This window comes from Nasonia vitripennis, chromosome 1 (genome assembly GCF_009193385.2).
Source record: "Nasonia vitripennis strain AsymCx chromosome 1, Nvit_psr_1.1, whole genome shotgun sequence".
Lineage (NCBI taxonomy): Eukaryota > Metazoa > Arthropoda > Insecta > Hymenoptera > Pteromalidae > Nasonia > Nasonia vitripennis.
Genome location: NC_045757.1, coordinates 7,431,994 through 7,445,698, shown reverse-complemented (window position 1 = coordinate 7,445,698; position 13,705 = coordinate 7,431,994). Strand labels below are relative to the sequence as shown.

General features: G+C 42.2%; 2 protein-coding genes across 10 annotated transcripts in view; both read left to right on the top strand.

Moving 5' to 3' along the window:
• LOC100121596 (CUGBP Elav-like family member 4) overlaps window positions 1–13,705 on the top strand; it is a 566,446-nt gene that overhangs the window by 71,030 nt on the left and 481,711 nt on the right. Inside the window, exons 3-7 of one of the 5 annotated variants that reach the window (XM_016982053.3) lie at window positions 6,002–6,147; window positions 6,224–6,302; window positions 8,902–9,264; window positions 9,377–9,694; window positions 9,837–11,239. The exons of 2 other annotated variants lie outside the window; for them this stretch is intronic. In XM_016982053.3, coding sequence (XP_016837542.1) covers window positions 9,034–9,264; window positions 9,377–9,694; window positions 9,837–11,108 — 1,821 coding nt within the window. In that variant the 5' untranslated portion in view covers window positions 6,002–6,147; window positions 6,224–6,302; window positions 8,902–9,033 and the 3' untranslated portion in view covers window positions 11,109–11,239. Of the gene's footprint in view, window positions 1–6,001; window positions 6,303–8,901; window positions 9,265–9,376; window positions 9,695–9,836; window positions 11,240–13,705 lie in introns of those variants that run through there. 2 more of the 5 variants (XM_032596159.1, XM_032596160.1) reach the window with 2 other exon arrangements.
• Window positions 11,489–13,679, top strand: LOC116417404 (glucose dehydrogenase [FAD, quinone]-like). 5 transcript variants are annotated; one of them, XM_031930254.2, is made up of 3 exons: window positions 11,489–11,810; window positions 11,867–13,160; window positions 13,260–13,679. In XM_031930254.2, the coding sequence occupies exons 2-3, from the start codon at window positions 12,929–12,931 to the stop codon at window positions 13,577–13,579; spliced, it is 552 nt and encodes a 183-aa protein (XP_031786114.1). In that variant the 5' UTR covers window positions 11,489–11,810; window positions 11,867–12,928; the 3' UTR covers window positions 13,580–13,679. The 5 variants fall into 5 exon arrangements, with proteins under 5 accessions (XP_031786114.1, XP_031786107.1, XP_031786112.1 ...); XM_031930247.2 differs by having other exon boundaries at window positions 11,492–11,810; window positions 11,867–12,179; window positions 12,266–13,679; XM_031930252.2 differs by having other exon boundaries at window positions 11,492–11,810; window positions 11,932–13,679.

Genomic DNA, 13,705 nt, shown 5'->3' with positions numbered 1-13,705 from the left:
TATTCCAAGAGAGGCTCGCGAGATTTCGCATGTATGCATGCGAAAACGCCGCCGACGGTTCCTCGCGAAGAGCTTTGAGAGTCGAAAAACCAAACGGCGGATAAAAGGGAAAGTTTTCCTACGGCCGAGTAGAAATAGAAAAAGGTCGAGCGCGAGCGAGCCAAAGGAAGTGTGCGGAGGAGAGGCCGGCCGCTCTCGGTTCCATCTCCGAAATGCGAGATTCGATTTCCTGGCGGCGCGATAAGCCGCCGCGAAATTATTGACGAGAGTCTGAAAATTTAAGGAGATAGCGAGCCCGGAGGAAGAGGATCGACTCGTGAGAAATTACAAAATTACATGCTCAAATCGCTTGCTCCCTTTTACGCTGACATACTGCGGAGAAAATTGAGAACTTTTCGAACGCTTTGAATTTTTAATACTTTTGGAAGATTTGAATCTTATAAAGTACTTCGTATCGATAATTCAAGCGGTGATCACAGCCAATCTTCTTTGATCATGTCGCTGGCTTTCTCGCCGACCATGATCGAAGGCGCGTTTAGACTAGCTCGCGGTACGATTGACATGATAGAAGCATCAATGACCCTCAATCCTTTGACGCCGTAGACTTTCAATCTGGGATTCACCATGGCGGTGGTGTCGTTCTCTGGGTCCCATTTTGCAGGTACTGCATTGCAATTGATGACGCACTCAAGGTACTCTTCGCTCTCGTAATCGAAATCTTCGCATCCAGCGATCCTCGTTCTGTTTAACACGAATCCTGCATTTTTGAAGGCTTGCGTTTGCTCCAGTTTTCGAGCGAGTTTGCCGCCCTCCAGCAGGACTCTTAGATCGCGCGGTTGCAAGTAGCTTGTCTTGATGACCGGCATCTTGCCTCTGGGATCAATCTTGTCAAGCTCGAGCGTTCCGTTACCAGTAAGTGTGAGCAGGAACGTCAAAGTGCACATACCGTTGTAGTATGGTGAGGGAATGTACTGAAAACCGGTAGGACTGTTGTTCACGGTCCTGAAAAGTGCAATACCGATGTCCGGTGCTGATGAGTTTGCGGCGAATTTGGTTCGGTAATAGGCTATACTTTCTTGGATACCAGCACCTGACAAACGACCCTCGTGCGTGTTTAGCCAGTAAACGACGTCGTTTTGCATCTCCTCGCCTAAGGGTATTTTAAAAGAGCCATTCTTAGAAACGTATTGCAAAATGTGCGCAGTGAGGTGATTGTTGACAGTCTTGCCGACCGGTGAGTCTTTGACTACTGGGATGTTTAGTTGTTTTAAATGGTCAACTGGACCGATTCCGGATGGCATCAGAAGTTTGGCAGAGCCTATGCTTCCCGCTGAAACGATTGCTTCCTTCGAGGCTGAAACTTTGACCGTTTTGTTGGTTTTCAGATCGATGTATTCTACACCAATGATTCGTTTGGTTTTGCGGTCGATGATAAGTTAAGTAGCTTGGGAATTGGGTCTGATAAATAAGTTTGAACGTGCACCACGAACAGTGCGGAGAAAAGCCCCGTTTGCGCTTTGACGAGCTCCGTGGATACTCTTGTATTGGATTTTGGATGTTCCCAATTGATCACCGGAGTTATAATCGACTTCCGGAAAGCAGAGCTGCTTCCAAGCGTTTTGAATAATATCGACGTTCTCGTCCTCGTGCAGTGGTCGGCTAATTGTCAAATAGCCTCCTGTTCCGTGAGCCTGTGGGCTATTCGCTAAGACCTGAAAATCGATATCATAATAGTATATTGTGTACCAAGGGCGTAAAGTGGGCTTTTTTAGGCCGAGTGTGGATTTTGCAGTACGAGTCAAGGCGAGTTAGCCCGAGCCGAAGGCGAGGGCATTTACGAGCCGCAGACGAGTACTGCAAAATCCACGAGGCCAAAAAGCCCACTTAGCCCTTGGTGCACACCATATTTTATGTAACGCGCGGACGTATTTTCGCGTTTTTTCGTACGTGTTAAGACGGACTGATGTGACTATTTTTTGACACGGCAACCGTGCTCTTGTCTTGTTCAAACATTATATAAAATAAATAAATAATGCAAATTTATCAAATTCAACTTTTTTTTTTAAATTACAAAAAAAAAATTTGCGGGCAATAAAGGCCATTATTGACCAATGTTTGAATATGCGGGCAATAAAGGTTTTTATTGCCCGCTAAAATAACTTTTTTGCCCGCCGGTCGAAAAATAGTCACTTTAGTCCCTATTAATAGGTACGAAAAACGCGAAAATCGTTCGCGTGTTACATAAAATAATTTAAATTCAACATAAAAAATGCATTACTTATTAAAAGAAATGTATATTCACCTCCGGTATTCGGAAATCTTCGGATTTCTTGAAGTAAGGCAAAACTTCTTCCCAAGACCATCCCGGATTTCTGAGATTGGCCCAGTCGTCATAATCCTGTTTATTGCCTCGAATGTACCACTGGCCGTTTATCGAGCTCGTACCGCCCATAACTTTTCCGGCTGACAATTGGAAGGATCTGTTTGTCTCCGTTCCGCATCGTACGTTTTCCGGCTGAGTCTTATAAACATAATCCAAGTTCGAGTTTACCAGAAAGGTCTGCAATCCGGGCACGTCTGCGATCAGTGGTTCTTCGTCGCCTGCCTCTAGCAGCAAGACCTACGGATATGTGGCTTGTATAATTTTATTGCTTTGACGATACATATATAAAGCTAATGGTCGGCTGGAATTTATGAGTTTGTTTACTTCACAACAGAATTTCATCAAATACGACATAATTGATTATTCAATATTGGCATTTGCAGGAGATACGTATCTTAAGATGTTTGAATTTTGAAAATATACACACCTTCCAATCACTTATTTCACTCAAACGACTTGCCACGACAGAACCAGCGCTTACGGCACCAACGACGATAAAATCAAATTTATTTTCGGAACCGTTATCTTTGTTAATGAATTTGTCATCGTATGAACGGCTAAGATACTCCACTAAGAAAGCCACAAAAGTCAAAACCGATGGTTGGCAAGAGGAAACTGTTGAATTTGCCGAGCAAGTGTTGCTCGGTGGTAACCAGGTCATTTTTGACTTCTCAAATAAAGCACGCTCGTTACTAACTGCATTTGGCAAGTGGTGGTATTATTTCTTTGATAACTTGGCGTGGCGGAGCGCGAGTTTCTTGAATTTGTTCATAAATTAAATTGAGGAAAAAAACTTATCTTTCAGGTATCTTCTTATCTTTACTTTTCTAGATTTCTAGAAACTTTTGTTAATGTTTTAGTTGTGTTTTATTTGTTAACGAATTTTTGTTTTTCTCTTCTTCAAAAATAAATAAATAAATACTTATTCATTTCAATGTTTATTTATTTTTATATTGAAAAAATAGTGTTTATTCAAGAAGTCATTAAATATCATTCAAAAACATTTCAACGTGTTATCTTTATTTGCAATTTCTGTTTAAAGCCCGCATAAAGCTATAACAAGTGAACACCTTTTGCGGGCAATGAATTCTGAGTAAATTTACAGCCAATCTTCCTTGATCATGTCCCTACCTTTCTCTCCGCTGGAGCCATCAGACCCGTCCTCGTTATAACAACCGCCTTCGGATTAGTTGCTGGACCCGTTTTGCAGGTACCACTCGGGTGATTTGAGATTTTGACTTTACATCTAATGGCACATTCGAGATACTCGTCATAATGTGAGTGAACAGAGTCAAGGTTAAGAGTCAAATCAAGTCAAGTCGAGTCAACATTTATTCTTGCACGTGTATCTAGCCTTATTTTTAACATAAACGTCGAAAATTCTTTCTAAAACTGAAGCAACAACGAAAATCAACACAAAGCTGCTTAGAATACAAGTCCGTTTCCATATCAATTCCTCTTCACGCATACACATGCCGCCACGGCAGCAGTAAACTGAAAATCGTCGTTCGATTTCATCCCGGCAAAAAGGGGCAGCAGCCCGTTAAAAATATGCACGCTAAGGCACATTCTCTCTCTCTCTCTCTCTCTCTCTCTCTCTCTCTCTCTCTCTCTCTCACCCCTCGCTAAACACTCGAGAAACCATTAAACATTTCCAGACCACCGCTTCTGACGCGCTTGGCTCGGCTCGCGCATGGATGCTGCCGCGGCCGATAAGTGTACTGCATGCAGCAGTGGCAGCAGCGGAGGCTCGATCGAAGATAAATCGAAGCGGAGTCTCGATTTAAATATTTTTTGCCAGCGCCAGCTCGTTTTTTGCCGCTTTCTTTTTGCAGCCGCTATACTGCTGCCGCTGTATCGGAGTCTTGTTAACGACGACGTGGCAGAAGCGTGTGCGGGCGCGCGGCTGAGCTTTCGCTGCTGCGAGGAAGTGATTAATGTCGAGCGTGTGCTCTCAGCGTTTATTCTCGCGCTACAACGCGATGATTTTTTGAGAATATTCCTTCGTTGATTTTCGGCCGCGGTGTATTATTAAAGAGGTTCGCATACGCGCGCGCGCGTTAATTCCAAAGTCTTCTGCGAAGTCCGCTTCAGAACCGTCCAAATATTTGCCCGACTCGAACCCTTCGACGTTACGAATATAGACTCGGAAAGAAACACATACACACACAGAGAGGCACACCTATATAACGCACCGGAAACTTCCGCGAGCTAGTTGCGCAATGCCGAGGCAACGAGTCTTTTTTATACACACCGCTGCTGCTGCTGCTGCTGCAGGAGGTCACGTGCCGCTGCGAGAGCCGAAAGTTTGCGCGCGGATATATAAAGTTATTGTTTTCATTGCGAGGCTTTTATTCCCTCTCTTTCTCTTTTGGGAGGATGAAAACTTGCTCGTTTCGCGACATTTTTACGGTGTTGTTGGGAGGGGAATTTTTTTCTTGACTCTCGATGACGTCTCTATGCGGGCGGCTTGATTTACAGCGTAGATGTATACGTATGAAATACATATATTGTATATTATTTTTATAAGTTTAACAACATTCTCTTTTTATTTCAGGTAAGTAATCACAACTGAATTACACTACTCCATCGAACCGAACCATCAACGTGAGTAATTCGAAAAATTTTTATTCCGAAAATCACGAAACAGAAACGACAACGTCGATATAGCAGTCGCGCGTTTATTAAAACACCTCGCGTGACGTACACATAGCGAAAAAAATGAAAAGCCCATCGCAGCGACGGCGCATCGGTCAATTACGCACCGCCATCCAACAACTGCATTCAGAGATCGTGTATACGCACTGCGCAGAGGCAGCACGAAAAAAAAGAGCTCGCGCGCGCCATCCTTTCAGCGACCTCGGCATTGTTTGGTCTCTAAGCGTTAATCCAGGCGAGTCGAAGTGCTTGTCCGTTCGCGAAAAATCGCCGTCGTATTCGTCAATTAAGGCTGAAGGGACAAAAAAAAATGAAGAGAGAGGGGCTACTGCTGCGTCAGCGGACGCAAAGGGCCAATTAAAAACGGACCCGAAACGAGAGATATAGAGACGCGCGTGTGCGGTTTCGCTCTATATGCTTTTTCCTTTTCATCCTCGAGTCTCAAAGGACGTTTAATTATTATTATAATTATCGTCACTTGCCTTTTTCGCCGCGTGCCTTTTTCGCTTTGAATGAGACAGGCGCATTCGCGATTCATTTCGAATAAAAAGTCGCGCGCGACGACTGACTCTCCCGACCTCGATTCGAATATTCCCGATGCGTGTATACATACCCGATACACAGGGAGCCGAAGTTTTCATCGACAGTCGAACTTATACTCTCTCTCTCTCTCTCTCTCTCTCTCTCTCTCTCTCTCTCTCACACACACACACACACACACACACAATTAAAAATAAAAAGAAACGGCAAAATTGAAATATACAGTGCGCAGAGCCGCCCGCAGAAAGCTTTGTGTTTCTGCCCCAGTTCGCGGCCGGCCCGTCGCGCGCGATAAAACATTCACGCGCTTTGTGTATCTTGAGTTAAAAATATCCGGGCGCTACTGGCTGCCCGATCCGCGAGTAGCCACACACACACGCGTGAATGTGTGTATATGCTCTGTACAAGGATGTATTATAGCGTATATGCCGCGGCGGGTTTTGGCCAAGAATGAAGGGAGACAGGCAGTTTCGCGCCTAGGAGAGTGAAAAATTCAAGGAGAGCCTGCTGCTGCTGGTGCTGCTGTTGTGGGGATGATCGATTTGTTTGCCGGGATTCGGCGTTTGGTGGGTGTGAGTTTTTTTTTAAAGGATGGTGTTGTTTCTAGTGGTTACTACGTTTTGCCAATATTTTTTTTCACAGTGCCAACTTAAGATGTATTTTTACAAATATTCAAAGGTTAATGACCGACGTCCTCGCCGACGAGGCTAAGTCAGAAAAGGTAATAAAAAAGATGGTACAAGTATTTTTATGCAATTGTCATATGCCTAATAGATATTGGATTTTTACTTTTATTTATATGTATACTTCATGCATGAGAAATTCCGGAATAAATATTTCACGTTGAGTTTATACCGCTATACCAAAATTTTTCTATACGCAGAGGTTAATGATCGAATACGTTCACCCAAGTGCTCGCTCTGCTGCGCAATCGCATGTGCAAGGATTCGAAGAACAACTTAATTAGACTCGTTTCGCCGAGCTTTTCCTTTTTCTTCGTCGACTGTCCCTTTTTCAACCAACTCGCATCTCGAGCGAACCGCAGTCGCCTCTCGGCGTCCAAGTATCGCGTTTTGCTCGCGCGGAAAAAAGGATAGACTCTCGTTTCGCGGTGTGAATATGGAAATGGAATGAAAGGAACTGGTCTCGCGACTCTTCGTTATCCCGTGTGTTCGCGATTTTCTAGATGAAATTTCGCGTCACGATCGAGACGATGCAGATGTTGTGACTGAATGACATCTGCTCTTGTGATGCTCTTTTGTGTGGTGTATACTGTACTTTTTTTTTATTTAATTTAAAGAAAATTTTAAGTGTCATCATAAAGTGAAACAGATTTGACATGTTAATTCTACAGAAACGAGTATGCTATTGTAGAATTTGATGGGGGCACAGTTAATAGAAGATACAACTCTAGTATGAAATACTTCGATTGAAAAAAGAAACCTTAGAATATAGATGACTCTTGCAAGTCAAATAAAAATTATCTTGTGTAAAATAATATAACAATAGTTGTGTGATCAATACAGCACAAAATCGGAGTACTTCATACAAACAGATTTTTATGTAGAGCGTGTATTAAAATAGGCGATACTAAATACATGCAGTTTTAAATATTAGTACCACAGTTTTGATACCCTATATGACACTCGTATGTTCAAAGTTAAAATTCATAAAACGTATCTTTTTCAAATAGTACCGGATATTCTAATTGTATGCTGACTCGTGTTAATACCTCTTTTGCGATTTAACAAAAATCTCTATATTTTATGCAAATTATCGAAAATTTTAAACTTTATAATTCGACGAAAAACTTTCGAATGTTAAAAACAGTCAAACTATAAAAAATTCCCGAATTCTAAAGACATCCGATTCGAATAGTGGCTATACATTATACGCTAAAAAAATTAATAAATTTAACAACACACGAAATATTCAAATAATTTTTTCCTCAATTCGACCTTGCAATGACAGTCCGCCCAATATAAGCAAGTCATTGAACCTTCTGCAACTTAAGCAGTTACCCTTGAATACATCTCAACTCACCTTTCGTAATCGGCGACTTCCAAAACGGACTTGACTCGTTTTCAAAAACGGAAAAATTCAGATCATTGGTAAGCAACTGGCTGCTTAGTCACTATGTGCTCTGCATTCTTTTAGTCTCCGCATCTGCTTATTGATAGCACACTTACTTATCGGATCAGCGCATCTTTCGTTCGTGAATCGATTGCGTGGGCTGCTGACGTCTGGTATTCGTTCACGCATCGTCTTTATGAGAATATTCTAGCGGTTTTATCAATCAGTTTGTCGAATGCATAATGAATGAAGATTCTGTGAAAGAGTTGACGCCTTATCGCGGAAATTGTTGTTTTAGTTTAGTAAATAAAAATATCGTTTGACAGGACATGAAGTGAAGCAAACGTTGACTGGAAGTATAAATATTTATGACTGTGAACGAAAATTTGGATAGTAAATGAGATTGATAAAGTACATGCAATAGAATAAACTTGCGAACTGATTGTTTAATGATTTGTTTTTAGTTTTTGGTGTTTCGTTACCTGATGATGAAATACGTATCATACAAAAGTAATACTATGTAATTGTCAATAATATCTTCCACTTCATTAGTAAATGTTATCATAAGGAAATATCGTCCCCTTCTTGAATAAGATAATATCAATCGTTGACTTAATCTTAATTCAGTTCTTAACTAGTCAAAGTTGAATGAATTAATTAATCGAGTAATTACGCACGAAGATAGATCAAATATTAAAGTATTATGATTAATGCGTTTAACCATTGAAATTTAGTATCTACAACTTTCCTTATCAAATGATTTGTTCTATAGTGAATTTCTAATTTGTGTCTATTTATTCATCAATTCCAAGAAAACAGTTGTGAACGCATGCATATAAATTTTGAAAATTATTTGTTTAGTGACAATAAGTTGTGTTACATATCTCTTGAGGTATCCGAATATCTGTTTGTTGAAAAATTTTGCAAATAATGTTATAACATCATTCGCAAAAGATGAATGTTTTAATTTCAAAAGAAGTTCTATTAAAACGCTTGGATATCCGTATTTTCATTGCAATTTGATTGGGGTGCTAAACATACCGAATAGCCATTAATCTAAGTACCAGACGCCATTAATTTTGACCAAACTTTAAACAAATCAGTTCCAGCCAGGCGCAAAATTAATTTGCATTCATTCATCTCAACTGAGCAAAGTCTGTCAAATTTCTTCGAACAAAATCATATTCACTAAAGAAAATAGAAGAAAAAACCCACATCTCCTTGACTCGCACATCTTAACTTCGCAGCTGCTGTGCTGCTGCATACTAATTACGGAGCGTCGATCGAGCGTATAAAACAAGGCACCGATCTCGCTTACCCTTCAGTGCGCTCAGCTCCTTTCGAAGACAATTTTCGCACTGACATAAAAAGTGCGTACGATGGCCTGGTCCGTCAGTAACAACGGGGCGATATGCGCCTCGGGCTCCTGCACTCCCAACCAGTTGGCCTTTATCGCCCTCCTCACCCAGTACCTGGGCTTCTCCTACGATGACAAATTCAAGTTGACGAATCCCGACGATGGTTCCGAGTATTTTGACTTCATCGTCGTTGGAGCTGGTAGTGCTGGTTGCGTCGTCGCCAACAGGCTTTCTGAGAACGAAAACTGGAAGGTAGGGGATGCTGTGATTTTTACCTTATATTTAGAAAATTCGATTTTTTTTTTAATTTCTGTGGAATGTGCGTGTCGTACGTTGCTGATGAGAAAAATGGGAAAACTTTCAGGTTCTCTTGTTGGAAGGTGGAGATGAGGAGCCGATAATCGCTGATGTACCTGGTTTGGTAACTCTGCTGAAACAAACCGACCTTGACTATGGCTACAAGACTCAATCAGAGTCGCAGGCTTGTCTGAGCCAACCTAACCAATCCTGTACTTGGACTCGAGGAAAAGTCATGGGTGGCTCGAGTACTCTTTACAGTATGCACTTCGTGCGCGGAAATAAATGGGACTACGACAACTGGGCCAGTCTTGGAAATCCCGGCTGGAGCTGGAATGAGGTGCTGCCGTATTTCAAGAAATCTGAAGACATGAGAGTTAAAGATGTAATTAAACTTTATTTTCTAATTTACATTCAATATTTTTATCTTTCGATTATTTTTGTAGTAGTATATTTTAAATAACGCGATGTTTAGTGCTGATTATATATTTAAAATTCATGTAAAAATGAATAAAATATTCGCCCAGGTATTGCGAGCCTCTCCTCACTACCATGGTACCGGCGGCTACCAGACAATCGAGGGTGCTGAAAACTTCGACCCGAACGCAAAGGTGATCTTAGAAGGATGGAAGGAAGTTGGTCTCAGAGAGGTCGACTACAATTCCGGTGACAACCTTGGTACCTCGCGCATGCAGTACGCCACCATTCGAGGCTCGCGTCAGAGCTCTAACGGTGCTTTTATTCGTCCAATCCGTGGAAAGCGCACGAACCTCGTAGTCCGTCCCAACTCAAGAGCCAGCAAGGTTATCATTGACCCAGAAACTAAGCGTGCCACCGGTGTCGAGTACCGTACCAAGTCCGGTGCCCAGAGAACTGCTTACGCCTCCAAGGAAGTTATCCTCTCTGCCGGAAGTATCGATACGCCCAAGCTGCTTATGTTGTCTGGCGTCGGTCCAGCCGAGGAACTCGCCAAGTCAAACATCGATGTCATCGCCGATCTGCCAGTAGGTCGCAACCTGCACAATCATTTCTCCATTACTCCAATCACTGTAAGCACCACCAACGAGACAGAACCCTTCAGTCTCAAGAACATGCAATCTGATGTCGTTTACTGGCTCAACAACCATGATGGTCCCATGTCCGTCAACGGCTTCATGGACAACATCGCCTTCCTCAAGACATCCTTCGAGCCTCTTGACGATGTTCCAGACATCCAGGCCGGCTACATCAAATTCAAATACGACCAGGAAACCAAGTCTAAACGTGTCTTGTTGCCCTACTACGATGGTTTCATGCTGACAACCCTCTACCTGGCACCTAAGAGTCGAGGCTACCTGACCCTCGACAGCTCGAATCCGACTGACAACCAGCCTCTTATTTATCCCAACTACTTCTCAAACCCAGAGGATATCAAGGCTATTGCAGAGGGTGCTCGCCTCACCAAGCAGTTGACCGAAACCGACGTCTTTCGCAGTGCCGGATTCACAACCTCTAAGGGTTACGCACCTGTATGTGACAACCTTGAATACGAAAGCTTCGAGTACTATGAATGTCTAGCCAAGCAGTACACCGGCATTATTTACCACTTCGTGGGCACCTGCAAGATGGGACCGGACAGCGACCCCAAGGCAGTCGTAGATCCCACTTTGAAGGTCAAGGGAATCAATGGTCTGAGAGTCATTGACGCATCCATCTTCCCTGAAATCACCCGAGGTAACACACACGCACCGACCGTCATGATTGCTGAGAGAGGCAGCGACTTTATCAAGCAAGACTATCAGGAAGAGTTTAGTTATTAAAGCTGTGTAAATAGATTGAGTTAGGCGAATTTGAGGAACTACATGACACGCTCGATTTATCCGTTACCCGATGAACTTTATCATCTGTATTTATGAGAATTTTTTAGTAATAAATATCGAATAATATTAATGAAAACATTTTTAATACTATTTTTTCATTTTTATTTTCCTTCAATTACTGTCCAGTCGTATACACTTTTTTTCCTATAGGTTTGACAATAGTTGATTTACGTAGACGGTGATAAAAAGGTTATAGCAAATATTATAACCACACGTAAAAATTTATATTTGAATGATTAATACAAACAAATTACCTACAAAATTTTGTTTATTTTCTTTCTTTCAAAAGATATTTATAATCTTCGAAAATTTTTCTTTCAACATTTGAAGCCAGAAATCCCAAGCTTATGCAACACCTCGATAATACAAGGCTCTTTCGCGTCATTCGTCTTTCGCCTCGAGCTGTGCCGCAACAAATGCGCAAAATGTGTCTCTCGCGCAAGTTTCTTCCTCTGCTTCGTTTGCACGCCGAATTCCTCTGATTCGCCGTGCAACTCGTCTATGTTGGCATTTATAACGCTTGTAACTAACGTTTTGGATAGATATCCTGAGGATGGTAAACTCGATGCAGATAGTCGGAGGGACATGTTTGACTTCGTGATCGTTGGTGCTGGAAGTGCTGGTTGCGTCGTTGATTGGAAGGTAATGATGGTCGAATCTAGGTATCCAGAGGTTCCTATTTAATTAAGATTTTGTAGGCTCTTGGAAGCGGGCGACGAGGAGCCGTTGGTAACCCATATTCCTGGTCTAATACCTCTTCTAGTGAAGAGCAGTATCGATTACGGCTACAAGACTCAGCCGGAACAGAATGTATGCAGAACAGATCCGAACCACTCATGCTACTGGGCTAACGGAAAGGTGATGGGTGGGTCGAGCTCGATCAACAGTATGCAGTATGTCAGAGGAAACAGATACGACTACGATAGTTGGGAAAAGCTTGGCAATCCAGGATGAAGCTGGAATGACGTTCTACCGTACTTCAAGAAATCCGTAAATCTTGGAAATGCGGATGTGAGTGCTCTCGAAAATACATTGATTCCTTAATTCTAAATTTTTATAATATAGATTTTAAAAATTGAACCTGACTACCACGGCAGTAACGGTTACTTGACGGTAGAAAGTAGTCGCATCAACGACTCAGATTCACAGTTGGTCCTCGATGCCTGGAGGGAATTAGGCCTTGAAGAAATCCACTACAACACCGGTCTACAAATGGGTGCGGCTAGATTGCTGTACAACACCGCTCGAGGAGCCCATCAAAGCACAAATAACGCTTTCTCGCATCTTATTCGCGGCAGACGACGAAACTTGAGCGTGAGACCTAACTCTGTGGTTACGAAGGTTATCATGGATGAAGAAACAAATTGAGCCATCGGAGTACAATATCAGGACTCGAGACGTGGAATTGTGAGGAAAGTTTATGCTAGAAAGGAGGTGATTCTGTCGGCTGGCACTATGGGCTCACCGAAGATTCTTATGCTTTCGGGAATCGGTCCAGCTGATGATCTAACCGAATTGCGTAATTCTTTTGAATTTTAAGCGGTGATGTATGATGTAAGACTGTATTTTTATCACTTGATTTTCCTTGTTTGGGCATACACGCCATTAAAGATCTACCAGTGGGGCACAATCTTCAGAATCACGTATCTGAGAGTCCATTATCGGAAAAAATAAATGGTAGACCATCCACTCAAGAGTCTATCCAAAGCATACAGTCAGACGTAGCGCAGTGGCTCCGCAATCACGAAGGTCCTCTATCTATGACTAATTTTATAGACAATATAGCATTTTATCGTACATCACAGGAGGAACATCCAGACCTACCAGACATCAACATTAACTTTGTCAAATTTATGGACGACGGATCCGACAGCTTTACCGATTCACGCTTCTCTCTTTTACCGAGATATAACGGCTTCGTGATAAACAATCAGCTATTGGCTGCCAGAAGTCGTGGTGTAATGAAACTGAATAGAACCGATCCGGTCTGGGGTAAGGTGGAAATCTACGCCAACTACTTAACCCATCCTTATGATCTCCAGGCACTGATTGAGGGTGTGAGATTCTCTATGCGAATTTTAAACACTGCAGGTTTTAAGGAAAACGGTTTCGTGGGTATTAAGTCACCGGCGAAAAATTGCGAGAATATAGAATTTGATACGTTTGAGTATTATCAGTGTTACGCCAGAAGCTACACCACGCCGATTTATCACATTGTTGGCATGTGGAAAATGGCTCCTGAGAGCGATGGCGGTGCAGTGGATGCCAGGCTGCGAGTGCACGGAATCGGTGGACTCAGGGTTATTGATGCTTCTATAATGCCGAATGTAACCAGAGGAAATAATCACGCACCGGCTGTTATGATAGGAGAGAAAGGAAGTGATATGATCAAAGAAGATTGGTCAAATTAAAAAATGTTAATATCTGCACTTTGTTAGTAAAATATTATTCACGTGTATAAGTTTTTTTGAATAAATTATAAAGAATTTTTCCTTGTTATTATCTAAATAAGAGATCGTAAATTTCTTAGCGTATGA

What these genes read in the sequence shown, in the direction of transcription:
- LOC116417404 (XM_031930252.2), top strand. Translation starts at nt 12,929, where the DNA reads ATGACTAATTTTATAGACAATATAGCATTTTATCGTACATCACAGGAG.